This window comes from Elephas maximus, chromosome 11, assembly GCF_024166365.1.
Source record: "Elephas maximus indicus isolate mEleMax1 chromosome 11, mEleMax1 primary haplotype, whole genome shotgun sequence".
Classification (NCBI taxonomy): Eukaryota; Metazoa; Chordata; class Mammalia; order Proboscidea; family Elephantidae; genus Elephas; species Elephas maximus.
This window is the reverse complement of record NC_064829.1, coordinates 113,149,173-113,176,720: the sequence shown is the minus strand read 5'-3', so window position 1 is coordinate 113,176,720 and position 27,548 is coordinate 113,149,173. Positions and strand designations below refer to the sequence as shown.

The following is a 27,548-nucleotide window of genomic DNA, read 5'->3' as shown; positions in this document are numbered from 1 at the left end:
GGCAGATCTTCAAGGAGATGTATTGGCACAGTAGCTGCAGCAATGGGTTCAAACATAACAACGATTGTGAGGATGGCACAGGACTTGGCAGTGTTTCATTCTGTTGTACACTGGGTCGCTATGAGTCAGAACTGACTCCGGGGCACCTAACGACAACAACTTACAAATGGGAAAGCAATGTGGCCGCAACGCAGAGGTGGTGAGCGGTGGAGTCAGACCCTAAGCCTTGTCTGCCTGACTCCTAGGGTGCAGCGTCTTAATCACGATGGAGTATCGCGCCTGCTCCCTTTCTCCAAGGCCGAGGGGGTGAAAGCCAAAGGGGCACATTGTGATCGATAAGAGGAGGACTTAGCCCTGGCGGGTGGATGTCGCCAACGCTAAATAGGAAGTGAGGAAGCCAATTTCTGGCTTTGGGGCAAAGCTGGGAGAATACTTGATCTGGCGTGACTTAAGCGCAGTGGGCAACTGAGAGGGCAGAGGAAAAGCAAACCGAAGTTGCTTTTATGTCGCAACCGTAGCGACACCCAGTGGGCAGTGGCGACAGCCAGGATCCTGGACACACGCTCTGAGCTCACGGCGCCAGCGGGAGTTCCCAGAGCCTGAACAGGCTAACCGCAGGGCGGCGCGCGCGGCTCCGGCGTGGGCGGGCTTGGGGGCGGGCTGTGCCGTCCCCCGCACCAATTGGAAAGCCCCAGCCCTTCCTGAGAAGAGGCTGATTGGTCGGTGCCGCAAGCTGCGCTGCAGGGGGCCAAGTGCGCACGCCATTCCTGCGCAGAGCCTCGCGCCGGCCAGCAGGGGGCGTGCGCCCGGCGAACGGGGAAGCTCACATGGAGGGGGCGGAGGAGGGGGCCGCCGTGGCCCAGGACCTGCTGGCTTTAGGGTGAGGCCGTGCGGCTGGAGGGCGCGGGGGAGGAGGGGGCTTGCCCTCAGGACCGGGACGGAGAGGGCTTCTCGCTGACCTCCCCACCTCCTCCCGCTGCCTCGGCCCCGCCGCAGGTATGGGGGTTTCCTGGGGGCGGCGTCGCGGGGTGCTTGGTGTCCAGACTTCAGAGCGCTGTGCGCGCGGCTGCTGGCGGAGCTGGCGGCTCTGGGCGCCCTGAGGCAGGGGCAGGAGGAGGGCGCCGAGGCGCTCAGTGCCGGCGACGGTACGTATGGACTGGAGGCCCGGAGGGGTGGGGGCCCGGAGGACTGGAGGCCCGGAGGGGTAGGGGCCCGGAGGGGTGGGGGCCCGGAGGACTGGAGGCCCGGAGGGGTGGGGGCCCGGAGGGGTGGGGCCCGGAGGGGTGGGGGCCCGGAGGGGTGGAGCCCCGGGTCCCGCCGCGGCGCCGCGCCCTGACGTCCCCCGCATCCTGCAGGCCTCGGCGCGGAGGACGAATTCCTGCGGCGGCTGGGCGGCCGGCTGCGCGAGCTGCACTGCCCGGACCGCGCGCTCTCCGGCGGAGACTGTGCGGCCGCGCTGCGGGCGCCCGGCGCGTGCCAGCGACTGCTGTGTGAGCGCTGGGCCGGGGATGCGGAAGCGGCCGCGGCTGCAGCCTCGCCGACGGGCGGGCGGGCGGGCGGCCTGAGAATGTCGGGGTGGAGACACAGTGCCGAGGGGGGCGTGGTCGGAATTTGGAAGTGGGAGAGCTGGTCCGAGATGGGTGAGGTCAGAACCTGGGGGCGGCAAAGGCCTCTGAGATGGTTAGCATTCTCACCAGGTGGGCAGGTAGAGAACCAAAACCAGAAAGACCAAATCTGTTGCCATCTAGTGGATTCCAGCTCATAGCAACCCTACAGGACAGAGTAGAAACCTCCCCATGGAATTTGCAAGGACCACCTGCTGGATTCGAACTGTCCGCCTTTTGGTTAGCAACCATAGCATTTAGCCATACACCACCAGGGTTTCCTGGTGAGAGGAGGAGGGTCTTGAAAGCTCAAGAGGGTTGAGTTAGACTAGTGATTAGAAAGTGGGTTGGGTTAGATTGGTGGTTAAAAAGTGGGTGGGGTTTGAGTTTGGAGGCGGGGCCAGGGTCCCGAAGTGGGTGGAGGTTATCTGCAAAAGGAGCCGGAATCCTAGGTGGGCGGGACTAGGAGCAGGAGGTTTTGAAGCTGAAGGTAGGGTTGACAGCCTTCCTCAGTTGTAACAAGCCTCTTCTTTCCCTCCTCTTAGGCTTTCTCTGCTCTGAGCTCCAGGCTGCCCGCCTCCTGCACCTGCGCCACCCACTGGACTCCAGCCCTGCACAGCTCTTTGGGGAAGGGTCAGAGGAGGGAGCTGTCATGGTCCAGGAACTGATCCTTACCCTTCAAGCTCTGGGGCTGCCCAGACCGACGCCAGGAACCCCCGCCAGCAGGCTGCTGCAGGAGTTGCATGCCAAGGTGGAGAGTGGGAAACCCTGGCGGCCTAGTGGTTAAGTGCAATGGCTGCTAACGAAGAGGTCGGCAGTTTGAATCCTCCAGGTGCGCGGGCAGTTCTACTCTGTCCTATAGGGTCACTAGGAGTCAGAATCGACTCAATGCAGTGGGGATTTTTTTTTTTGGCTCCCCTCACGTCCTTGAGGTTGGGGCTCTTTTCAAAAGCAGCTCCGGCAGGGGCACCCCAACCACAGGGATTTTTCTAGCGCTGTGACCACCTTCTCGCTTCCGTAGCATGCGCCCTCGTGGCACTGAGGAACTGGGGCCCATCGTGTTTCTGCCCTAGTCAGCCTCTAAATCCTCCCTTCAGATCTCCGAGCTGCTGCCTTCCTTGCCTCCGGGGTCCATGCAGCCCCTCCTCAGCTACTCGCTGGATGCACCCAGATGGGTAAGACTGTGTTTGGCTGTAGGCGAAAGATGTCCCCAGAGATGCGGGGTGGGGAGGGGGAAGCCCAGGCGTGACTGAGCACTTTTCCCCCCAGGAAGCATTGGAGTCGCTGTCCCAAAGCCTGCGAGATCAGTACGGCTGCCGCCGCCGCCTCCTGCTCACGCGGCTGGACCTTACAACGTCCTCTTTCCACTGGAGTGACCGGGCAAAGGTGTGGGGAAAGAACCTTGGCAGGCGCAGGGAGGCCATGCTGTAGGGGCCACAGGTGCAGAGAAGAGGACGAAGGGCTGGAAGGTCCCCTTTTGCACAGTCTGAGGCCAAGGCTGTTTTATAATCTTCTAAGGTTTGGGGTTTATATAATCTCTGGGTCCCCAGGGCATTCCAGAAGTCCCAGTTCTGAGGTGGGTGTGTTTTCAGAGATAGTCATCGCTGGCGAGTGGATTCCGACTCATAGTGACCCTATAGGACAGAGCAGAACTGCCCCATAGAGTTACCAAGGAGTGCCTGGTGGATTTGAACTACTGAATCTTTTGGTTAACAGCTGTAGCTCTTAACCACTACACCACCAGGGTTTCTGTTTTCAGAGATGTGTACCTGAATTTAGAGATGTGGGGAATGAGACCCCAAGTGAGGAAGGGATGCTTCCAAGATGACAGATCTGACCGGGAGGGCATTCTCGGGTACCGTTTCCATTCCCACCCCTACCCAGGCCCAGGGAAAGGCCATGAAGGCCGCGCTGATCCCAGTTCGAGAGCCGCTGTCCCCAGAATCAGATGTTTCCGTCGCCCACGTCCTAGCTGCCAGAGCTGACCTGTCTCGCCTTGTCCCAGCCACCAGTAAGGCTGCCCGCCAGGGGACCTGCTGTGCTGTCAACAAGGTAGGCCCCTGGGCACAGGGAAGAAACCTGGCAACCTTGGCCTTCAATTCTTTCAGCCTGTGTCCTAGTCCAGCTTTGTCCTCTCCTGCCTGGGTTCCTGGTCTCTGGACTCACCCGTTCCAATTACCAATGGAACCATTTTTAAAGCAGAAATAACCTTTGCTTCTGTGATTATGCATTTATTCACACAGCCCTGTGTCTAAATAGTTTCATATTTATGTGAATGACTACGAGAGACTGAAGTCCAGCACAGCAAAGAGTGAGGCAACATCTAACTTAAGGAAAAAAAAAAAAGTGATTTTTTTTTAAAAGGAAAAACTATTAATATTACAGGTGGTGTATAAAATGATAATTAGAAAAAACAAACAAAAAAATGCTAGTTTGCTGAAAATATTATACCAAGCCCCAAATATGAAACAGGTAAAGTTGTAGTGCTCTCGTTAACACTGGGTGAGGACTTGGGCCCTTGTTGCCACCCTCCCCTTATTTTACTCTTGCTGAGGTCCCTGGAACGAAGTTTGAAAGCCCTTGTCCTATGTCTTACCCATCCAAGCCCCCCTTGCAGCCACTGTACCCAAATAGTAATCATCTGCCCTGTCTTTTGCAACCTTATGGGGTTCCCTTTGCTCCCTGGCCCCTCAGCCCAAGGTATCTGTCTTCTCTAACATGTAAATCTAATCAACCCTCAGGTGCTTATGGGCGACGTGCCAGACCGGGGGGGCCGTCCAGGTGAGCTGGAGGCTCCCATGCCCATCTGGCAGAGCCGAAGAGAGGGCGGAGATGGGCGCGGGGCAGGCCGCCAGTATTGGGGCCGCAAGAAGAAGAAGAAGTAAAGGGGGGCTGGTGGGGGGTGCCTTGTGAGATGCTGATGCCATTGAGAAGCATCTCCGGGGAGTCAGTTTGAGGGGTTCTTTTAGCGCCTGGTATCCAGACCTCTCTATCCACTGTTCCTGAGGATCCAAATGTCCTCCTGACCCATCCCCCACTCCACACCAAGGTCCACGTCTTTTGGAAAATAAATTTAATTTATGACACCTGAAGGACCTATCTCTGTGGGGCCAGGTTAGGGGCATTCGGGCTGGAGGAGGGGTAGGGGGTCTCTGTCCCTGGAGCCTGGACAGACCCCTGCTGCTCTGACTCGCAAAGTCCTTTGCTCTCCAGCAGCACAGCTTTTCCTTCCTGTGGGTCCAAGGAAAGGGACATTCAGGTGTTAGACATTTATCAGGTGTCCCCAGGGACCAGCACTGCCCCAGGCACTGCAGATGCAGCAATGAGACAGACAGGTCAAAATCTCTGCTTTCTTGGAGCTGACATTTCTGGTGACGAGGAGTAGATGTTAAACAAGATAAATAGGTAAAATCAATCATTTTTCAACTGGCGTGACTCCTATGGAGAGAAAATAAAGGCGGGATGTGGGATCGGGACTGTGGGGGGTTGCAACTGGGGATGACTCCTATGGAGAGAAAATAAAGGCGGGACGTGGGATCGGGACTCGGGGGGATTGCAACTTTGGCCATGTGGTCAGGCGAGGCCTCACTAAGAAGGTGACCCTTGAGCAAAGCCCTAAAGAGGAAGCCATGTGGGTCTCTGGGGAGGAGGGTTCCGGGCAGAGGGAACAGCCAGTGCAGTGGCCCTGAGGTAGGAGTGTATTGGCATGGAAGACCGAGGAGGCCAACGTGGGAGGGAACAGCAGTGAGAGGTGAGGCCAGAGGGGTGATGTGGGCAGATCAGGGGCCCCTGTGGGCCACAGTGAGCACTCTGGCTGTTACGAAGTGAGATGGAGCCCTGGGAGGGTTCTGCGGAGAGGGGGTCATGACCTGACTCAGGTGTTCACATGGTCCCTATCCCAGCCCCCTTCCTAGCCTCATCCTCTTCCCCTCTCTAGAATCCAGGAATTTGGAGCTCTACCCACCCTACCACTGTCCCCTCCTGATCCGTTCTGTCAGCATAGAATATCAGTTAAACCAAACCAAACCTGTTGCTGTCCAGTTGATTCCGACTCATGGCAACCCTATAGGACAGAGTAGAACTACCCCATAGGGTTTACAACGAGTGGCTGGTGGATTCAAACTGCCGACCTTTTGGTTAGCAGCCAGTTCTTAATCACTGTGCCGCCAGGGCTCCAGAATATCAGTTTGGAGCTTTGATTTTAGAGGCAGACAGATGACCTAAGTTTGAGTCCTGCTCCAACACTGAGGAGCTCTGCCACCTTGGTCAAGTAGCTTAACCTCACTGAGCCTCAGTTTCCTCATCTGTAAAATGGAGATTACAAGGAGTTGGTGAGATGATGTCTATGTCTAAACGTATCTAACATGGAGCTGCCCAAATACAAATGGTCAGGAAAAGGAGGTAAGATCAATAGCCACTGTTACGCAAAAGGTGGAAGCTCCAACCAAGGCAGTGTGGAGCGGAAGGAGGTGATGCGTTTGGGAGTACTGCTGGGGGTGGAATAACAGGACAGGACGTGGTGACTGACTTTGTGAGGGCAAGGGAGAGAGAAGAGACCAAGACGATGTCTAGAAATTCGGCTTGTAGGACTGGGTGGATGGTGGGGCCGTTGCTGGGAAGGGGACCTGGAAGGAGGAGGACATTGGGCGATGCGAGGGTTGTAAGGTGCTGGGAGCTTTTGTTGAGTGGATAAATGAATGTCCCCTGTAGACTATTTTTTAAAAGCCAATCTGGGAGTCTCTGCCTTTGCAGAGTAGAATTTACTCCATTGATATTTATTGTAGCTCCTGATATCTTTGGCCTTATTCTTGCCATCTTATTGTTTTCTTTCTTTTTTTCCTTACCCTAAATCCTTTTTCTGTCTTAACTAGTGGTTACCCTTAAATTTCCATTTTCTATTTTGTTTTTCTGTCATCCTCAAAAATTAGCCAGTAGCTATATCCTCCCACAGCACCCAAGGAATTGAGAACTTTTATACATTTTTACTTCCCTAGGCTTCCCCAAATCTGTATGGTTTTGCCCAGGGAAATGGCTTGGTCTGCCCTGTATCCAGCTGGGGGCAGGAGACGGTTCTTCCTTACCATCTCTGGCCCCCAGGAAGAGGATGGGGGCTCCATCTGCGTCCAAGCATGGTGAAGGCAGGACTCAGTCTCAGAGTCCAGGGTCAGGGTGTCAGGGAGCATTTCCTCAGAGCCTGTTTGTGGGGTGATGGGTAGAAGGGACGTGGGGGTGATGAGAAGGGCCTCATGACCTTGGAATTTATCCTTATTCACCAGGCCCCCTTCCCAGGTCTGCCACACCTTGGGTCTTACCATAGCTGGCATGGGGAACCAGTGTAGACAGGATGGGGGCTCCTGGGGGGCCCACATCGCCCTTGGCCCCCAGCCTTTTCTTACACTCCACCTTCACTTGGTCTCTGCAGTGTTTGTGGCAACACAGCCCGCAATCTGGGGAAGGCCAGCGGTCAACAGTCAGCGGCCAGGGACTCAATCCATGCCCTCCCGTTCTTCCAGCCTCCAGGTCCTGGACTCCCTCCCCTCACCAACACCCTACTTACCCCGGCAGCGGTAGCCTTGCTTGGTTAACCCCCAGAACTGGGAAGAGAAAGCAGAATATGTTACCCAGGCTAGGGGAGACAGGGCTATGGATTGGGTGTATGTCTTCCTAGAAACCATCTAGATGGTGTGGAAACCTTCCAGGTTTTGCAAATCCTCCAAGACCCTCTCAGGGGTGAACTAGGATTTGGAAATTAAAGAACATTAGAGTTAAGTGACTTTGGGAATTTATAATGTGTAAATTCTGTGAACAGGGATTACGTCTGTCGTGTTTCCTGCTACGTCCCCAGAGCCTAGAACTGTGCCTGCCACACAGTAGGTGCTCAGTAAATATTTGGTGAATGATTAAATGAGCATGAGAAGCAATCCAAGGTTTGTGAATTAGTCTCGGTTTGGCAACTGAGAGATTAATCCATTGCCCAGAGTTTGAGGACACCTTGAATTTGGAAGTTATCCTGGGTTGGAATTATCTGCAGTCTGGAGATAACCTCCACAAGTCTGTAGATTATAAAGGGTTTTAGATATTGTCTGTGGTTTAGAAATTATCCAGAATTTGGAGAGTATCCAGGATGTAGGGACTATCCAGGGAAGATTATTTGAGCCTGGAACTATCTGGGATAAGGCTGGCTTTCTGGGCCCAGGCCAGGGGCAGTTGGGGTGCTCTGGGGGGAGGGCAGAGTGCTCACGAAGCCGCTGCAGCTGTCACAGAAAGTGGGCCTGTGGAAAGTGACCTCATGGAAGGTGTGCAGGAAGGCCAGGCCCAGCTTGGAGCAGATGGCACTGGCCCGGAGCAGGTAGCCCGCCAGCTCCTCTCGGCTGAAGGAGCCACGCCTGGGGGCAGAGACAGCGCCTCAGTATGGCCAGCCCCTTTCTCCCAGACCCAGGAGTCCAGGCCCTAGCCCCCTCCCTCAGGCCCAGGAGTCCAGGTCCCCATCTCCCTCCTCTGTCAGACACAGGAGTCCAGTCTCCAGCTTCCTCCTACCCTAGACTCAGGAGTCTGGGCCCCTAGTCCCTTCCTCCCTCAGACCCAGGAGTCCAGGCCCCCAGCCTCCTCCTTCAGACCCAGGATTCCAGGCCCCCAGCCCTCTCCTCCCTCAGACCTAAGAGTCCAGGCCCCCAGCCCCCTCCTCCCTCAGACCCAGGAGTCCAGGCCCCCAGTCCCCTCCTCCCTCAGACCCAAGAGTCTAGGCCCCCAGCACCACCCTCCCTCAGGCCCAGGAGTCCAGGCCCCCAGCCCCCTCCTCCCTCAGACCCAGGAGTCCAGGCCCCAGCCCCCTCTTTGGTCCAGTAGAGGGACCACTCACCGCTGGCAGGGGGGTGGGTGCAGCCCATGACAGGCGAAGGGGAAGTTGCCTGAGAGTCGTTCAAAGTCCTCCTGAGAGATGGTTCCTCGGCCTTCAGGGTCATAATTCTTGAAGACAGACTTACAAGGAGCATGGGAAGGGGGGATGGTAAGGTCAGGTCCTCAAGGTGTGACCCCCAGAGTCTTAGATCCCCTCTTCCAGGGGCAGGGCTATACAGATATCTTGCCTCCTGGCCCCCAGCGGCCACATCCCCTCCTTACCTCCACCAGCTGCTCCACATGCCGGCCCAGGGTGACCCTGTCAGGCTTGGACGTCACACCAGGGGCCCACTCCACCACCAGAGGTGCTTTGAAGGGGGAGGGTGGCTGGGGTGGGGACAGAGGGGCACAGTGAGTCAGGGCATAGGCTGGGGCTGGGAGCCAGAGGTCAAGGGTTGGGTCTTACCAGACTCTTGGGACAGCGGGGCTCCCGGGCATAAGAAAGCTCGTAGATCTCATCCTCCGTGTAGAAGAGATCCAGGGAAAGCTGGGGGGTGGGCAGGGGCATTACAGACCCCTGGTTGCTCCATCCTCACTCATGTGTCCCCCACTCAGAGCTGGCATCCTTGCCTGAGCCCTCACTCCCCACCCTCTTCCCAGAGCCCCTCTTTTCTGGGAACCCTAGGGTCTCCTCTCCCTCTAAGCCCCATTCACCTCCATGCCATCCCTTCCCCTATTCCAGAAATGCCATTTTATCACTGAGTACATTTTTTTTTTTTTTTAAACCTCCTCATGTAAAACTGGAGTCCCTGGGTGGTGCAAACAGTTAACGTGCTTGGCTGCTAACCACAAGGTTGGTGATTTGAGTCCACCTAGAGGTGCCTCAGAAGAAAGGCCTGGCAAGCTACTGGAAAATCAGCCACTGAAAACCCTACAGAGTGCAGCTGTACACTGACACACATGGGGTTGCCACGAGTCAGAATCGATTTGTTGACAACTTTATTTTAATTTAAAATTGCAACCACCTGTCACTTCCCATGGACATCCTGGTGGTGTAGTGGTTAAGAGCTACGGCTGCTAACCAAAGGGCTGGCAGTTTGAATCCACCAGGCGCTCCTTGGAAACCCTATGGGGCAGTTCTCTGTCCCATAGGGTCACTATGAGTCAGAATCAACTTTATGGCAGTGGGTTTTTTCAGGTCACTTCCCATGGACATTTCTACTTTGTTTTTCTTCACAGCACGTATCATCATCCAACAGAGTACATGTTACCTATTTGTTTTATTGGCTGTCTCCCCCACTACAATGTCAGCCCCACAGAGCAGCATTTTTTTTTTTTTTTCTGTTTTGCTCACTGCTATGTCCCCAGTGCCTAAACTAGTGCCTGGCACACAGCAGGCACTCAATAAATACTTGGGCTAATGGTCTGTTATGGTTTGAATTGTGTCCCCAAAAAATATGTGTTGTAAATCCTAGCCCTGGTGGCACAGTGGTTAAGAGCTATGGCTGCTGACCAAAAGGTCGGCAGTTAGAATCCATCAGCCACTCCTTGGTAATTCTATGGGACAGTTCTACTCTGTCCTATAGGGTCACTGTGAGTTGGAATGGACTTGACTGCGACGGGATACCTGTGGTTATAATCCCATTTGGGAATGGGTTTTTTCTGTTATGTGAATGAGGCAGGATTAGTGTAGGGTTTATCTTGAGTCAGTCTCTTGAGATATAAAAGAGATTAAATAAGCCAACTAGCAGAGATGAGGGAAGAGAGATGACAAGACACGTGGAGATCTCCAAGGAACCAAGAAGCAGAAGCTGAAGAGACAAGGACCTTCCCCCAGAGCCGACAGAGAGAAAAAGCCTTCCCCTAGAGCCAGTGCCCTGAATTTGGACTTCTAGCCTCCTGACTGTGAGAAAATGAATTGGTGTGTTCAAGCCACCCACTTGCGGTATTTCTGTTCTGGCAGCACTAGATGACTAAGGCATGGCCCCATAGAATCAGCAAACCAGAGGGCCTCAGGCCTCTCCTCTCAGAGCAGCGCCAGCACACGTTCAAGAATTATGACCCATGCTTTGTTTCATGCCCAACTGTCATTCCCTTGAAATTCTTAATAATTTTTAAACAAAGAACTCTGCATTTTCATTTTGCACTGGGCAGGCCCTGCCAATTACATAGCTGGCCCTGTCTCAGGGTCTGAACATCAACCTTCAGACGGCATGGCCCTCAGAGTCCCAGTCTAAAAACGGACAGGTAGATCACAGCCACAGCCCCGCGCCCACAGGGCCTCAGAACACAACCTACTGATCGGCACCTGTTAGCGCACAGACCCTGAAGCTGGCCTGCCTGTCTTCAAATCCTGGCTTTACCGCTCTGGGCCTCAGTTTCCCAATCTGCAGAATGGACACCATGAGGGTTCCCACATCAGAGGTAATCTATGGAGGGTGTTTAGCATGGTGCCTGGCACTTAGTAAGCGATTAGTGACTTAATAGCTTTTTGCTTAGATTCCTAGCTAGGCTAAAGCTTGGAATTTTGGACCAGCAGCATGGGAAAGTCAGAAGGACCAAATTCAGGAGTGGGAAAGCCCAAAGCAGCCCCGGAAGCTCCGGAAGCTCCGGTCTTGAGCTGGAGACCCTGGGGGAATCAGGGAGAATACCGTATCACTGACGTAGAGTTCCCTGTGTTCAGATACCGTTTTAAGTACTGTATATAAATTATGTTACTGATTGTTCCCAACGACCCTCTGAAGTGTGTCCTATCATTAGTTCCATTTTGCAGATAACACTGAGGCTAAGAAATCAAGTGACTTGACTAGGAAAAAGTCCTCCCAGCTCTGGCATTCCAGCCGGTGCATTCCAGCGCTATCCCGCCCCGGCCCTGCAGACCCTGCAGACCCTGCGGACCCTCTGGGCTCAGCCTCCAGCCTGGGCAGGGCGGGGCAGCTCACCGTGAGCAGGTGCAGCAGGTCCTCATTGGCACTGCAGGGCGGGTGCTGTCCCTGGAGGGCTGCCAGCTCCTGCAGCCGCAGGTAGAGGCTGTTAAGCTTGGAGAGGCGCAGGCGGCCATCAGGCAGCCTGTCGGGCTGGGCCTCATGCAAGGACACCAGGTCCTTGAGGTGTACGCCCAGGACAGGCAACCGGAAGCCTGTGCAGCCGGCCCAGGTGCGGCGGTAGCGGGCGTAGTTGTTGTGGGCAGCAAGGAGCTCAGTCAGCTCCAGTAGGACCTGCGGGGTGGAGGGGATGTTATAGGGAGACATGTTATTGGGAGTTGCTTCTGTTCCCTGCTAGTATCCTAGCAGCCTCCTGTGTGGGACCCAGACCCCAGGAACCCAGTGGCCTTTTGGACACCTCCCCAGGCCCCTTCGTGTCTCACACTGGCCTCAGCATCTCTCCCAAACGGCTCCTCCTCTTGGATCCCCGTCTCAAAGAGGCCTCACATCCGCCATGCCCCAGGCTAGACTTCTGGGCCTCAGCTAGGACATCACTCCCCTACACGCACATACCCACACACACAAATACTCACACCCCAGCTCTTCAATCCCACAGCCTCTCTCCTCAGCCTCCTGCCTGCCCCCTCCTCCCCTCCCCCTGAGTCCCTCCGCTGGCCCAGTCCTGTCTTCTGCTCAGTCCCTGCTCCAGCCTCCCGCCTGGGGTCACAGCCTTCACTTGTACCCTCTTCCATCCACTCTCCACGTGCCAGCTAGAGTGATTTTCCTAACACAAAAACCTGATCACATTCTTTCTTAGCTCAAAAACACTTACTTCCATGCCTCGCCAGGGCCCTGTGGACAAAGAACAAACTGCATGCCATGGTTTACTGGGTGCTAAGCCATCTCGGATTTCCTGGCTGCCTGTCTTCCACCTTCAAGAACACTCGCTACACCACCCACCAAAGCAATTTTTCAAAAACCCAAATCTGATTGTGGGTGACACCATCAATCCCAAACCTCCCCTACTTCCCCACTGCCCTCTGGATAAAGCCCAAACATCTTAGCTGAGCTCATAAGGCCCAGTGGGATCTTCCCCTCTTCATGACTCCACTTACTGCCACTTCCTGACTCCAGTCACACACCAGACTCTTGCGTGACACGCTTTTCCCAGACACCTCCCAGGACATCCCCATCCATGTCTCTCTTTTGGGTGGCCCAGATGTTGAAGTCTTTGGTGAGGGATTTTGCTCTCCATCTGGACTGCAAGTTCTCTGCTAGCATCTTTCTCAACCCTGTCTCCCTCACAGCCCTGCTCAGGACCAGATACACAGAAGGTAGAGGGGTCAACACAGTGGCTGGGGGAAGAATGCAGACAAAGCCTGGGGGTCTGCAGGATTTGAGGGAGCAAGGTCTTTGGGTGGTTCCAGAGTCCTTAAGCACGGTTCGAAGGGGGTCGGGAAATGTAAATGTGGGGGGTATGAGACAGATGACCACTTTAAAGTTTGGGGAGGGCAGTGTGGATTCACCTTGGTGCTGTCAGGGCTCAGGTGGGCATGGGAGTCCTTGAGTCTGGAGATGGCACTGTGACATAGGCCCCCGGTGACCGCCATCAGCGTGTTGAAATTCTGCAGCTGGTGGAGCCTCTAGGAAGGGAAGGGGTTGGGAGCTCCAATGAGTGGTTCCTGCGGAGTGGTTCAGGCATACTTGCGTGCAGTGTGGACCAGCGCAGCCGCAGACAAGGGACTGAATGTGGCGGTGGCAAGCCGGAGGGGGCCACAGCAGGGAGGTGAGGTGAGGCCAGAAGAGTGTGGGGAGATAGGCAAGCAAGGGTACTGAGATGTGGGGTCCATCTTGGTAAATGTATGTCAGACAAGTGCAGGTGGGGGTTCAGACAGAGTCAGGGTGTCAGACAGGCATCTGGGGCCCAGACTGCCCTGAGTCAGACAGGTGAGGAGAAACAAGGTGTGTGCTCTGGCAGGAGTGGAGAACCAAGCAGAGGTGAGTGGGCCAGACTGATTCAGGGGTCAGATTGATGTGGTCCCACCAGGCATCAGGGGGATTCCCTTACTCCCCCTCTCCACAAGTTTAAAGGGCGGAGGTCGCTGTGAGGAGACAGTGGGGCCAGGGAAGAGTGGAAGGTGCTCAGAACTAGGAGACCCCAGGCAGACGCCAGAACCCCCAGGGCTAAGGGCCCTGCAGGAGGAAGCAAGGCGACCGGGAGAGATCAAAGGAAGGGCGTGGTCTGCTAGGAAATACGCACAGGGGCGTGACCACGGTGGGGGAAGGAGGGCTTCCCTTTTCCCCAGAAGGGAGAGAAAGTATCCGGAAGGGAGGAGTGCGTGACTCAACGGGTAGGAACCAGGGAGGGACATAACGGGATGGCGAGGGATGTGGCTACTGTCCCGGAGGGACCTCTAGGGCCTAGGCACTGGGGATGGGAGCCTCGGTGGAGGATGACGGAAAGGTGGAGGGTCGCTTTCACTGTCCTGGAGATAGGTCCTTCGAACATAAGACTTGGGAGGGCAGGGTGACGGGGCCAGGAGGGACGCCGTCCACTGCAAAAGCCAGAGCCATGGGGCGGGACCCGCGTGGGTCTGATCCCATGGTAACCAGGCGCAGCAATTAGAGCGGCCAGTCCCGGGACTGAACGCTGGGACTGGGGCCTCAGGGGCGGGACCGGGGTGGGGGGCCTGCGAGGGGCGGGGCCACCGGCGGGTGACGTCACCGCCCGGCAGGGGTTGCAGGGCCAAGGGCCCGGGTGTCCAGGGGAGGATGGAACACGAGGCGCCAGGTAACTGCGCGTGGTGGCGCCTGAACCCTGCGGATGACTGCCCGGAAAGCGAGCAGAAGGGCGCCTCACCTGTGCCACGTGGATGAACTTGTCCAGCACCTGCGCGCGCTGCGCGGGCCCGGGCCGGCTCAGCACCATTACCTGCACCCAGCGGGACACGCTGTTGCTGAGGCCTACGGACGCCTCCAGAGCCGGGCATGCCCGCACAGAGCCCTGCAAAACGTAGCTCCGCAGGTCCTGGGGCTGGGGGCGAAGGGGGCGTCAGGTGGGCCCTGGCGCTCAGGCCCTGCCCCTCGCACGCCCACCCCCGAGCAGTTAGGACCTCCGGATGCCCTGGCCTGGCCCAGCCTGAGTGACCTATGTGACCTTGTCTCCCCTCCAGGCCGCCACAGGTGCCTGAAGTCACCATGGCCCTTTGCCACGGCAGGGCGTCCCCCCTCCTCCAGATTCCCTGGAAAAAGACAATTTGTGTATAAAAAAAAAATCGTTTTGAAGATTTTTTTAAATGAACCCAAAAACTCAGAGCAGTTGCTGTGAAGCCACCTCTGACTCAGGGCGACCCCGTGTGTGTCGCAGCAGAACTGTGCTCCATGGGGTTTCCCACGGCCGATTTTTCAGACGTAGGTCAGCAGACCTTGCTTCTGAGGCACCTCTAGGCAGACTCGAGTCAATGAAGTCAGACACTATTCTGATCCTTTCACCATGTTAACTAATTGAACTATGGTTCTATGAGGTAAGTACTATTATTACTGTTCCCATTTTACAGATGAGGCAGTTGAGGCACAGAGAGACTAAGTAATTTACCCAGGGACACACAGGTGTGAACCGAGACAAGAACCCAGACTGCTGCTGTTGACTGTATACCTAACTGGCATACAGTCAGTGAAGTGAAGGATGGGGAAGAGGACAGGAATCAACTTTTATTTGTTCTGCTCAAGGGAAACAGCATAAGGTTTAACCTTCCACATCCGCATCTACTTGGCCAGCAGATCCTGTCCACTCTGCTTTCAAAATGTCCCAGAACTCGCCCACTTCTCACTCTTCCTCTGCCCCCACCCTGGGCCTGTCTATCATCCTCCCCGCCAGGACTCACAGCCGCCTCCTCTCTGGGCTCCCTGCTCCTTCTCTACCCCTATAGTTGGCTACAGTCCGTTCCCCACATGCAGCCAGAGGGAACCTGTGAACACCAGGGTCAGATCTCCTCCCGCTCAGAGCTCTCCTGTGGCTCCTTCTCAGAATCAGAACCACAGTCCTGCCCGTGCCCCACAGGCTCCACGTGATCTGTCCCCCGTTACCTCTCTGACATCACGCCCTAGCATGCTCCCGCTTGTTGCCCTGACATCCTAGATACACTTCCGCCTCAGGGACTTTGCCCTGGCTCTTCCTTCTGCTTAGAACACCTCCCCGCGATGTCCTCCTGGTTTGCTCCCTCACCTCCTTCAGATTTTTAGTCATGCATCCCCTTTTCAGTAAGCCTTCGGCTGCTAGAACAGTACCTGGGGCACAGCTGGCAGTCGGTAAACATTGGTTGACTGAATGAATCAAACCAGAAGAGGGAAAGACAAAGAAAAACAGAAGCATCCTCTTTTGGAAGAGATTACCAGGGACACCAAGTGTCCCAGGGTTGGAAGAACAATATGATGCTCTGCTGGGGACGCCCACAGTGGCACCTGTGCACGTCCCGTCCCTGACACAAGTCACCATAAGCCAGAAATCACAGACTGGTGATCTGGGGGCCAAATCTTCCTGCCTACAGGTTTCCTTTAGCCAGCAAAATGTTTATAATAAAAAAGTATATGTACGCATACATGTATATATATGTGCGTGTATTTATCTAGCTGTCTACGTGTTTACTTAACAATCAGGAGATGTTCACAGGAAGGAACCAGACCCCCACTTCCTTTGAAATGATGATGGCGGTCACTAACGTTTTTCTAGGTTAGAGCACATAGAATTGCCATCTGAGTAGGTGAAACAGGGCCACTTCAAGTGGTTCAATGAGATAGCATTTACTCTGAACCAGGCACTATTTCTATGAGGCAGGAACTATTAATATCCCCTTTTTGCAGATGAGCAAACTGAGGCAGCGAATTTAAGTGACTTGCCCGAGGTCACACAGCTAAGGAGTGTGAAATTGAGGTAAAATAAGATCTGTCATCAACAACAGGTCACACTCACACAACAATGTGTTCAGTGTTTTTCTCCTTAGCACTTAGCACCTTCTAATACAGTGTTAATGTATGTTGTTGATTATAGTATATATTATTGATTATATAATATATACATATTGATCATATTCTATACATTATCGATTATATTCTATATATTATTGATGATATTATACATTATTGGTTCGCCTTATCATCTATCCCTCCCCCAGCTAAACTGTCAGCTCTATTAGGGCAGAGAATTTTTGGCTGTTTGATTCACTAACCCCATTGCCTGGCACAAATGTTTGTTGAATAAATGAATAATTCCTAAAGTAATCATTCATTTATTTTGAGTAATAATTGGGTAAAATATTTGGCTGCCATGTGCCAGGCAGGACAATAAGCATTTTTAAGTAGACGAATTAACTAAATTCTCCCAACCACCGCATGAATTATTATGACCATTTTACAGATGAGAAAACTAAGTCCCAGAGAGGATAAGAAACTATCTGTGAGAAACTGTGTTCAAAGTCATGCATCTAGTAAGGGGCTGAGTGGAATTTGAACCTGGGGCCTCTGTGCTCAGAAACTGTGTGTTCAAAGTCACACATCTAGGAAGGGGCATGGTGAGATTTCAACCCAGAGGCTCTGCGCTCAGCCAGCTTAACTCACTTTCTTGGACCCTCTAGTGTTTGAGATCCCTGCCTGACACCCATGCAGGAGTCCTCCCAGTCCTGCGTTGCCGCAGCTAGGTCCCATCACCCCGATTCCTCACCAGGTGGGTGGGGGGTCCTCACCGTGATAGCCTGGAAAGACCGGAACTCCAGGTAAGTGAGATGCTGAGCCAGCTCATCCGTCTCCAGGTGGTCGAAAAGCAAGGACACTTTGCGCTTCTTGCCCAGGCCTGGGCTGCTCATGGGGGGTGGAGGGCCGGGGCCACAAGGGCTCAGGCTAGGGGCAAAGAGGGGCAGGATAGTGGAGGGACTCAGGGTGGAGGGATGCGGGGGTGAGGGGATGAGGAGAAGGGGTGGGAGGATGGGGGTTGGGCAGGGACGGGGTAGGTGGGAGGGGCTGACTCACAGATTGGAGGAGTCCCCCAGGCTCCCTTGGGCTGAGCCTCCCTCCTGATCCACGGTGGCCCAGAAGCGACCTATAACCTCTTCTAGTTGGGGCTCTTGGCGCACTTCAGGATGCTGGGTCAGCCAGTACCTGAGGGAGGTTTGGAGATGGTGGGATGAGGCTGGGAGGCTGGGGAGGGGAGGGTCTCTGGGAAGAGTCCCTGGGCTGAGGAGGGGTCTCTAGAGGTGTGAGGGGGTCTCTGGAAGGTCAGGGTTGGGGGAGCACCAGCCTGTGGGGACTGCTGGGAGCAGGACTGAGGTCTCTTACATAGGCAGGGGGGTCTCTTGGAAGGCGGACTGTTGGAAAGCAGGATGGGGGGGACTCTGGGAGCTGGAGGTTTTAGGGGCCAGAGCTGGAGGTCTCTGAGTACCAGGTGGGAGAGCATTTCCAAGAGATGGGGGTTCTAAGGAGCAGAACTGGGAGGGTCTTAGAACTAAGCTGGGGACTTTCAGAAGTGGGGTTTATAGGAGCAGGGCTCGGTGGGTCTGTGGGAACTGGGTTAGGGAGTGCCTGGGAGGTGGTTTTGGGGGGGCAGCAGGGTGGAGTTGGGGTCACGGGAGTAGAGGTCTTGGTGTAGCCCTACCTGACCAGGTGACAGATCTGCAGCCGCCTCAGCTCCTGCGTGTTCCCTGTGGCCTCCTGGTACTTGAGTTTGGTCAAGGCTCTGTTATCTAGCGCCCCAGACCTGCCCCACTCACCCTGGCCCCATCCCTGGGCCTTTTGTAACTCTGCCCTCCTCCCTCCAACCCCTGCTCACACCCCGGGAGGATATAAGGTCAGCAGACGGGTAGCAAAGTGGGCAGAAGGCATCACCCAGGTATGCATGGCCAGCACCATGTTGAGAACGTGGTCCCCATGGCGCAGGCTGCCAGTCGAGTCTGGGGTGGGTGGAAGAAGGGGACTGTGTCTGAATGGCCTCTGGGCAATGGACCGCACAGTCTCGAGGGTCAGTTGGACAGTCTGGTTCAAACCCGGGCTCTATCAGCAACTTCCTGCATGAACTTGGGCAAGCAACTTAACATCCTTGTGCCTCAGTTTCCTTGTCTGTGCGGTACACAGTGTAGTGGTTAGGAGCCAGGGCTCTGGACCCAGCTCCCCTGGGTTCAAACCCAGCTCTGTCACTTACTAGCTGTGTTACCAAGATAAGTGATTGAATCTGTGTTGCTTCAGTTTCCCCATCTATACATTATATTAGCAAGTAAGTGGGCAATAAGTATTTGGTGGCTATAAGTGGATCTGTGTCATTTAATGAATAAGGAAGACCAAAGAAGAATTGATGCCTTTGAATTGTGGTGTTTGAGAAGAATATTGGCTATGCCATGGAGTGCCAAAAGAACAAATAAATTTGTCATGGAAGAAGTACAACCAGAATGCTCCTTAGAAGCAATGATGGTGAGATTACATTTCACATACTTTGGACATGTTATCAGGAGGGTTCAGTCCCTGGAGAAGGACATCATGCTTGATAAAGTAGAGGGTCAGCGAAAAAGAGGAAGACCCTCAAGAAGGTGGGCTGACACAGTGGCTGCAACAACGGGCTCGAGCATAACAACAATCCTCAAGATGGCACAGGACCAGGCAGCGTTTCAATCTATTGTACACAGGGTTGCTGTGAGTCAGAACCAACTCGACGGCCCCTAACAACAGTAATGTAAGTGGAGCACGAGCTTCCCAGTGTGCATTAGCACAAGGCCGGGCACAAAAGGGGCATCTAACGAACAGGGTATTAGGTATCTAACGAGTCTCTGCCCTCTCCCCATCTCAGAAAGCATGCCTTTCTCATTCCACATGCTTCAGCTTCCATTTTATACCCTCAGAAACTGAGGCCTAGAGGCAGGGGTGGGCTTGGCCCAGTGTTAGGACCAGGGAGGCTGGCCAGGGAAGGGGACACTCACCGAATGACTGGATGCATTTCTCCAGCAGCTCATCTTCGCTGCAGCCACCGTCGCTCAGCACGCCCAGAGCCATGGAAGCCATAACCTTGCTGATTTCCCGGGGGCTGGGGCATGTCTTGTGGCGGCGGGCCTGTCGGGGCCGGCCCCGTGCCCCTGTGACCCCCGAGCATTCCTGGTGGGACTTCCTGCAGGCACAGACCCCAGGGAGTCATGGGAGCCCCTGCCTCCCAGCAGACCCCCAGAATTCTTTTCGACCTCAAAGCTGCAAGGCATCACGGGAGGAGCTTCCTAAAGGCAAAGCCCCAGGGTTACTCCTGACCTACCATAGACTCATGGGAGAAAACCCTAGTATTTCAAACCCTCCCCCAGGAATCAAAGGAGCCCTCTTCTACAGGTAAACTCTCAAGGGAATCATGGGAGAAGACCCCCGGGAATAAGGTCCCCCCAGGGAATCATGGGAACCCCCTCCTCCAAGCAGCGCCCCCAAATTCCTCTTGACTGTACGGTCCCAAGGTATGATGGGAAAGGCTTCTTGTAGACTGACCACTTGTATTACTCCTGATCTCACAGGGAATCATGGGAGAAGACCCCTAGGATCAATCCTGTCCTCCCCAGGGGGAATTATGGGATATCCTCCTTTCAGGCCGACTCCTTAGAGTTCCCCTTTGGTCTCCAACATCTCCCCTACCCTCTCCTAAGAGCAGGCTTCTGCAGGCCCTACCCCTGGAATTCTCTCTCCTCTCCCCCCCCCCGCCACACCCACTAGGGGGCACACCACCTCCCCCAAGCCAGCACCACTTCAGCAGGACCTAGAGTCTTAGTGCCAAACTGGGTCTCTAAGTTTGGGGCCTCGAGAGCAAACATGGGTGGGAAGTGGCCTCACCAGGGCCCCTCAGAGCTAGGCGGGGTCCCTCGGGCTAAGATGGCTGGCTTCAAGGAAAGTTTAAAAATAACTCTCGGCCTGTCTTGTGCCTCCCCAAGGCTCCTATTCGGTTGGGGAAAGAGGGTAACGGAGAGACAGGGATGATGGGAGGAAGGAGCCAAATCAAGCAGCATGGCCTTGGGTTACACAGGAGTCAGAAAGAACTGGGTTGGAGACAGTCGGCTTGGCTGTGTGACTTTGTGTTAGTCACTTAATTTCTCTGGGTCTCAGTTTCCTCATGTGGAAAGTGAGGGTCGTCCTTGGACCTTCCCCAGGACCTTGTGAACATTGGATGCCTGGCTCCCCCAAAGTACTAAATAATGGACTCAGTTTGCCCAGGGTGGTAAGTGGCCAGAGGTGGGGATGTTGTACTTGACGGCACAAAGTCACAGAGGCAGACTAAAAGCCAGCCTGGGGAAGGGGATGGAACTGGAAACAGGGAGACCCTCTTAATAAGGGCACTGTCATCCCAAAACAAAACAAAACCCAAACCAGTTGCTGTCGAGTGGATTCCAACTCGTGGTGACCCCATATATGTCAGAGTAGAACCGTGCTCCATAGGGTTTTCAATGGATGATTTTTTGGAAGTAGGCCACCAGGTCTTTCTTCCAAGGTGCCTCTCGGTAGACTTGAACCTCCAATCTTTGGATTTGCATCCAAGCTCATTAACTGTTTGTACCACCCAAGGACTCCTGGCACATCCTAAATATATTGTCGAGTCAATTCCCACTCATGGTGACCCTACAGGACAGAGCAGAGCTGCCCCAAAGGGTTTCCAAGGAGCAGCTGGTGGGTTGGAACTGCCAACCTTTTTGACAGCAGCCAAACGCTGAAACCACCAAGCTACCAGGGCTCCTAAGGGCTCCATAAATTGGTATTAAATGTTGTTGAATAATAGCTGGGCATTTATTAAGCGCTTAATAAGCACCAGGTCAAGGGTTGAGCACTCCGTCTAGACCAGTGGTTCTCAAAACATGGTCCTTAACCAGGAGCAACTGGGAACTTGTTGGAAATGCGAACTCTCAGGCCCCACCCCAGACCAACGGAATCAGAAACACTGGGGGTGGGCCCTACTAGTAGTCTGTGTTTGACGCCCTACGGGGTAGTTCTACTCTGTCCTATAGGGTTGCCTCTAGGGTCGCTAGGAGTCAGAACAGAAGGCAAAGGGTTTGGTTTAGTTTGAAGCTGGAGAACCGCTCACTGGTCCAGGTTCTCCACTGAGAACCTAGCTTCTCTGAGGTAGGGATGATGGTTATCGCATTGACAAGAGGATACTGAGACGCAGAGGTTAAGTGACTTACCTTAAGGTCATGCAGCTGGGAAATAGTACAGCCAGGTCGCCGCCACTAAATTGCTGTAAATTGCAGGAAGGGGATCCCTTCGCCCATCAAGAGTATGCTGGGGGAGGTTGGATGAGCCGCCCACGCTAAGGTCCCAGCCACCATCTGCCTCCATGAGGACAGGAGGGCATACTTGCACAGGTGGTAGGAAACCCAGGTCAGAACATGCGGGCACAGCCAGCCACTGTCCTTTAGCTGCGGACGGTACTGCCTGGAGAGCCAGCAGCGGTTTAAGATTAAGAGGCAGGGGAGCACCTCCTTCTGTGTCACACTCCCCTCCCCCGGGGCAGGGCCCTGCAGGAGCCTGGAGTTTCCAGCGCAGGGGGCATTGACTGTGATGGAGAACCGTTAAGATCCCAGGACGGACAGAGACACCCAGCGTGGGGAGCTAAGAGAGGTAGGGGAGAGGGGGGCGCAAGCCAGCAGAGACACCAGAGACAGACGGGGAGGAAAAGGCACAGACACTAATATACAAACAGCCCCAGCCTTAGCTAGACCGAGCGCTCAACCCTGGATTAGCGTATAAATACTGAGTAAATGCCCAGCTCTTAATTCAACAGCCTTCAATACCGATTCACTGAGCCCCTAGGATGTACCAGGAGTCCCCACCTAGATGGTTCAACCATTTAACTCGCGCTTTTGACTGCTAACCCAAAGGCTTGAAATTGGAGCGCACGCAGAGGTGCCTCTGAGGAAGGTCCGAAGCACCTTTCCGCCTGGCACCACCTGCTCCAGATCCGGGGGGATCTGGGTACCCTACCCCCTCGGTCGTCCCTCCCCCACCCTCCCAGGCAGCCAAAGGCGCAGGGGCTTAGGATGCTCCCCGTCTCCCTGGAGGGTCCGCTCACCTCTTGCTGTCTTTCCTGTTCATGCTTCCTGCCGGGGAAGGGGTCCCGCAGGAGTGAGGCTCACGGCTCCTCCCCTTGGCCTGGGCTCCAGCTTCTGAGCTCCTTAGGAGTGGGCCTTCTCGAGGCTAGGGAGGGAAAGAGGAACTGCCCCTCCCCGCCCAGCCCCAGGCCAGGGGGAAGGAAGAGGCTGCGGAGAGACCAAAGGTCCCCTCCCCCTTCACGGGGGATCCCTCCAGGCTGAGGTTTCCGGCGGCTGCCCGCCCCCACCTCCAATCACCCAGCGGTCTCTCTATCGCCCCATCTTTCTGTCTCTTGCCCTGTGATTCTCTGCTCTGTCGCTGTCATACTTCAATAAAAACAGGTTTTTTTTTAAGTATGCCTAATATGACACATTTATGTAAAAAAAAAAACCCAAAAGCCACACACTCAAAAGAGAAGTCTATATTTCTAAAAGGCCATATTCATGTATACACAAAGGTTTGAGTGAAAACTCACAGAACATAACATTTTGTATATTTCTTCTCATGTTTCTTTTATTCCAAGGTTAGTTTTAAGGACACAATTTGTACCCCAGGAAATATTTTCACTGTATTCCTTTTGTTATAATAAACCTTTATGTAGCACCTACTAAGTGCCACGGAGCCCTGGTGGCACAGTTGTTAAGAGCTCGGCTGCTAACCAGAAAGTCGGCAGTTCAAATTCACCAGCCGCTTCCTGGAAACCCTGTGGGGCAGTTCTACTCTGTCCTATAGGGTCACTATGAGTCGGAATAGACTCAACGGCAACTTTTTTTTTTTTTACTCTGTACCACATACCGTTCTAAGGGGCTTTTAAAATATTAATTCATTTACTCCTCCAGCAATCCAAGAGACTGTTATTATCTTATTGTTAAAATATTACAGACGGAGGTAAAATGCTCTGGGAGGCCCGGGCCTCCCACCCCACTATCTCTTTTTAGGGAAGAGTGACCAATATGACATTTATGGGATTTCATCTAAACTCTTGTCTGTGCATTTATGCACATGGAAATGTACTCAAAAATGCAGACTTTTGAGTATATGTGTTTCTTTCTTTCACTTAAATGTGTCACGCTAGACATACTTTGTCACTGAAGTTCAAAAAAAGAGCACCAATCATAAGGGTTTAGGCTGACGAATCATCACAAACAGCATACCCGTGTGACATAAATGAAACAATAGAACATTCCCATCACCCAGACACTACCTTCTAAAAGTTACTACTAGCATGACTTCTAACAGAGAGTAGCTTTGCCTGGTTTTGAGCTGTATATAAATAGAATAATATATTGTGTCTGGCTTCTTTTATTCAACAGCATGGCATTGACAGTCTTCCTTGCTATTACATGTGACTGTCGTTTATTCCTTTTCATTGCTGTATAGTATTCTGTTGTGTGACTGTTCCACAATGTACTGATCCATTTTCCTGTTGATGGACATTCAAGTTGTTTCCAGCTTGGGGCTATTGCGAATGTTATGGATTGAGTTGTGTCCCTCCCAAACGTGCGTCAGCTTGGCTAGGCCATGATTCTCAGTGTTGTGCGATTGTCCACCATTTTGTCATCTGCTATGATTTTTCTGTGTGTTGTGAATCTTACCTCTATGATGTTAATGAGGCAGGATTAGAGACAGTTATGTTAATAAGGCAGGGATCAATCTACAAAATCAGGTTTTGTCTTAAGCCAATCTCTTTTGAGATATAAAAAAGAGAATCCACCGGAGAGACAGAGGGACTTCCTACGACCAAGAAAACAGAGCCAAGAGCAGAGAGCGTCTTTTGGACACGGGGTCCCTGTGCTAAGAAGCTCCTAGACCAGGGGAAGATTGAGGACAAGGATCTTCCCCCAGAACCAACAGAGAAAGAAAGCCTTCCCCTGGAGCTGGCACTTGAATTCAGACTTCTAGCCTCCTAGACTGTGAGAGAATAAATTTCTGTTTGTCAAAGCCACCCACTTGGTACTTCTGTTATAGCAGCACCTGATAGCTAAGTGAATAAAGCTGCTCTGAGCAGTTCAGCACATGCCCTTTGGTGAACATGTGTGTACAGTTCCGTAGGGTAGGTACCCAGGGGTTAATAAATGGGTCATGGTAATATGTATGATTCTGCCAAACATAGTGAGTTGGGTTGAATTATGTCTCCCCAAAATATGTGCAGAATTTCCAGCCATTGTACTTGTGGATGTGATCCTGTTTGGGAATATGTTTTTTCTTTTACGTTAATGAGGTCATACCATTGAGGGTGACCTCAAAACCCAAAGCCTTTACAACAAATCACTTCTGAGTCACAAGAAGGCCGGAACAGACTCAGAGAAAGACACGTGGGGAAGACAGGCACTATGTGAGGATGGTCTTCACGTCAAGGAACCAAGGAGCACCTCGAGCTACACTCCAGGAAGAAATCGAGAGGTTTGAGACCCTGATTTGGGTTTTTAGCCTCCAGAACTGTGAGAAAACAATTTTTTGTTCTTTAAAGCCACCTTCTTGGGTTATCTGTGTTACAGCAGCACCAGTTAACTGAGACACATAGTATGTTGGTTGGTGTGACCAAACAGCTCACCTAAAAGTATAGTTTTGCCTCTTTTTTTTTTTTTTTTTTACTAAAAGAAGTCTTGTTGGATATTTTTTCATGTCGTGACATTTAGACAGGCACAGAGCAGTCTGTCTTTGGCTTTTCCTTACGTGACACACCAGTCTCAGACCATCGCTCCTTATCTCTTCCTGCCTCTTTCCCCCTCTCTCTCTGCCTCTGTCTCCAGCAGCCGTCTCTATAATATCTCTCTCTCAGGCCATCCTCTACAGCACCTGCATCTCCAAGATGTGACTTCACGTTCCTGGCTGAGCCCGGCTGGTCGTGTGAGAGTGTTTCCAGGCTCTGGGGACTCCAGACACCTCAGGGAAGGAGGTCGGAAAATGCCCCAGCAGCTGTATAGACACATGCCGCCCTCCAGGCCCACAGGGATGGTTAATACCCACAATAACAACACTGACAGCCACAAACAAAGACCTCTGAATCAAACCACAAAAGCACATAAGGCAGAAAAAATGATGCATTCAATAACACCCAAATAAGGATTCCTGTTGAAATGAGGACACCATGGGATGAGTGTCAGGCAGCAGAATGGGAAAAGATATTCACGATGTTTTGAGAATGAGAAATGAATATAAGCATATACAAGGAACTACTACACACCAGCAAGAAAAGAGACAGCGACCCTGGAAGGAAAACTGTCAGAGAGTCAGGGCAGGAAACCCAAAATTCTGACAGGCACATGAGAGAGGAGATGCTGGAAGTTATTGGTGAAGCCTCAGGGGAATGCAAATTCAAATGAGATTCAGTCATTCTACTGGCCTGGCAAAAATTATTAGTTGGAAACTGCCAAGTTGGGGTTGGGGACGTGAGTACCCAGGAGCCTTGGGCACTGCTCGTGGGAAGGTGGCCTGAGGCAGCCATTCCTGAGGGCCACCAGGGACTGCTTAGTCAAATTAGTATCAGCATGTAGCTGTCACCCGGCAATGAGCTCCTGAGCATAAATCCCCAAACCTTATCACTCAGCTCCATTAGGGGACATGTCCAAGGATGTTCACGGCACCATTATCTTCCGGATGTGTCCTCCTCCCCAGGGGAGTGGTGAGTAAACAGAAGATGACAGTCACCAGGCAGTCCTGTGCAGCCACCAGCAGCCACAGAGCAGATGTGCACAGAACAACATGGGTAGGTCTTTAAACTTATCACGATGACTAAGAAAAAGAAGAAACTATGAGACAATGCACAGCCCCACAGAATCATTTTATATTCCACATGAAATTTCAAGAAAAACTTATTAATTTTCAGTTATGCATTAAAAACTATTGCTGTCGAGTCAATTCTGACTCATAGCGACCCTACAGGACAGAGTAGAACTGCCCCCATAGAGTTTCCAAGGGGCGCCTGGTGGATTTGAACTGCTGACCTTTTGGTTAGCCCCTGTAGCACTTAACCACTACGCCACCAGGGTTTCCAATTATGTATTATATAACATATAATATAATGTATGATAAAACAAACAAAAAAAACCAAACCTGTTGCCACTGAGTGGATTCCGACTCATAGCGACCCTATAGGACAGAGTAGAACTGCCCCATAGAGCTTCCAAAGAGTGCCCGGTGGATTCGAACTGCCAACCTTTTGGTTAGCAGCCATAGTTCTTAACCATTGTGTCACCAGGGTTTCCAATGTATGATGGAGGTAATATATCACTGTATTGTTATATGTAATTCATATTAGCGTAAACGTAATTATATAATAATTGGGCATTATAGAATTCAATAATATAGTACAGGATTATTGCTATATATTACAATTTATTAACATACCAACTGTCAACTATGTGACACATAGCAATCTATTATATACTTAATGACATTTTATACGTAATTTTTTTAACTAAAATATATTTTATATAACTTAAAACTATACCATTACATGTTAATAATAATACACTTATTAGATTTCTTGCATGGATCAGTTACCATGTGGTAGGTTTGAACTGATTTCCTCATGGAATCTTCCCCACGATCTCAGGAGGTAACTGTTATTCCAAATTAGCCCAGTTGACAGATGAGGAAACTGAGGCCCGCTGGGAGACCCACGTGTGTGGTGCCCTGCGCTTGGCCTTTAGGCCCCAGGCCACCTGCTTTAGGGAACTGCACAGGGCCTCTGGCCCGCGCTCCTCAGGAGGCCGACGAGCTGGGGCTGGGAGCAGGAAGGGGCTGGTTACACGAGCCTTCCGGGGGCGGCCCAGAGCGCCGCGCGCCTGCTTACAAAGCCGGGGCCACTGGTCTGCATGAAGGGGCGTCTTCTGACTAGTGGCCCCGGTGGCGGCAGCAGCCCGGGGGAAGAGGAGGAGGAGGCAGTGGCGAAGTTAGACCCCGGGGGGCCGGGACCTCGTCTGGGAAAGCGGTTTTTGTTATAATGCAGAGATTTTATGGAAGTATCCAGATGGTGAAGTGTAATGATTAAGAGTCCTGTCTTGTCTCTGAGTGGGAATCCCCAGCTCTGCCTCTGTGTAACCTTGGGCACATCACCCTACCTCCCAACGCTCAGCTCCCCTCTTCTGTAAAC

General features: G+C 52.9%; 2 protein-coding genes across 5 annotated transcripts; one reads left to right on the top strand and one right to left on the bottom strand.

The window, feature by feature from the left end:
* The first annotated feature begins 778 nt into the window (after window positions 1-778).
* On the top strand, window positions 779-4,730 carry FAM98C (family with sequence similarity 98 member C). Of its 2 annotated transcripts, XM_049901118.1 has the most exons (8): window positions 779-880; window positions 997-1,145; window positions 1,356-1,490; window positions 2,150-2,355; window positions 2,702-2,779; window positions 2,874-2,990; window positions 3,489-3,656; window positions 4,346-4,730. In XM_049901118.1, the coding sequence occupies exons 1-8, from the start codon at window positions 828-830 to the stop codon at window positions 4,487-4,489; spliced, it is 1,050 nt and encodes a 349-aa protein (XP_049757075.1). In that variant the 5' UTR covers window positions 779-827; the 3' UTR covers window positions 4,490-4,730. The 2 variants fall into 2 exon arrangements, with proteins under 2 accessions (XP_049757075.1, XP_049757074.1); XM_049901117.1 differs by having other exon boundaries at window positions 3,489-4,437.
* Window positions 4,661-27,160, bottom strand: RASGRP4 (RAS guanyl releasing protein 4). 3 transcript variants are annotated; one of them, XM_049901113.1, is made up of 19 exons: window positions 26,957-27,160; window positions 25,989-26,185; window positions 22,431-22,555; window positions 19,321-19,505; window positions 18,198-18,303; window positions 18,009-18,071; window positions 17,387-17,515; window positions 17,104-17,257; window positions 14,226-14,399; window positions 12,892-13,008; window positions 11,384-11,659; window positions 8,908-8,988; window positions 8,724-8,828; window positions 8,464-8,582; window positions 7,846-7,990; window positions 7,162-7,198; window positions 6,917-7,051; window positions 6,686-6,798; window positions 4,661-4,835 (listed from the first exon to the last, which is right to left on the bottom strand). In XM_049901113.1, exons 2-19 carry the CDS (start codon window positions 26,004-26,006, stop codon window positions 4,701-4,703), a joined length of 2,217 nt encoding a protein of 738 aa, XP_049757070.1. In that variant the 5' UTR covers window positions 26,007-26,185; window positions 26,957-27,160; the 3' UTR covers window positions 4,661-4,700. The 3 variants fall into 3 exon arrangements, with proteins under 3 accessions (XP_049757070.1, XP_049757071.1, XP_049757072.1); XM_049901114.1 differs by lacking the exon at window positions 14,226-14,399; XM_049901115.1 differs by lacking the exons at window positions 4,661-4,835; window positions 6,686-6,798; window positions 6,917-7,051; window positions 7,162-7,198 and adding an exon at window positions 7,268-7,339.
* Window positions 27,161-27,548: the final 388 nt, after the last annotated feature.

Excerpts from the sequence above, each read along its gene's own strand:
- FAM98C (XM_049901117.1), top strand. The coding sequence starts at position 828 with ATGGAGGGGGCGGAGGAGGGGGCCGCCGTGGCCCAGGACCTGCTGGCT. Across the intron at positions 881-996 it reads CAGGACCTGCTGGCTTTAGG|GTATGGGGGTTTCCTGGGGG; the intron begins GTGAGGCCGTGC and ends GCCCCGCCGCAG. Across the intron at positions 1,146-1,355 it reads GGCGCTCAGTGCCGGCGACG|GCCTCGGCGCGGAGGACGAA; the intron begins GTACGTATGGAC and ends CGCATCCTGCAG.
- RASGRP4 (XM_049901113.1), bottom strand. Across the intron at positions 18,304-19,320 it reads GAAATGCATCCAGTCATTCG|ACTCGACTGGCAGCCTGCGC; the intron begins GTGAGTGTCCCC and ends CACCCACCCCAG. Across the intron at positions 8,989-11,383 it reads ACCTGCTGCACCTGCTCACG|CTTTCCCTGGATCTCTTCTA; the intron begins GTGAGCTGCCCC and ends CCCACCCCCCAG.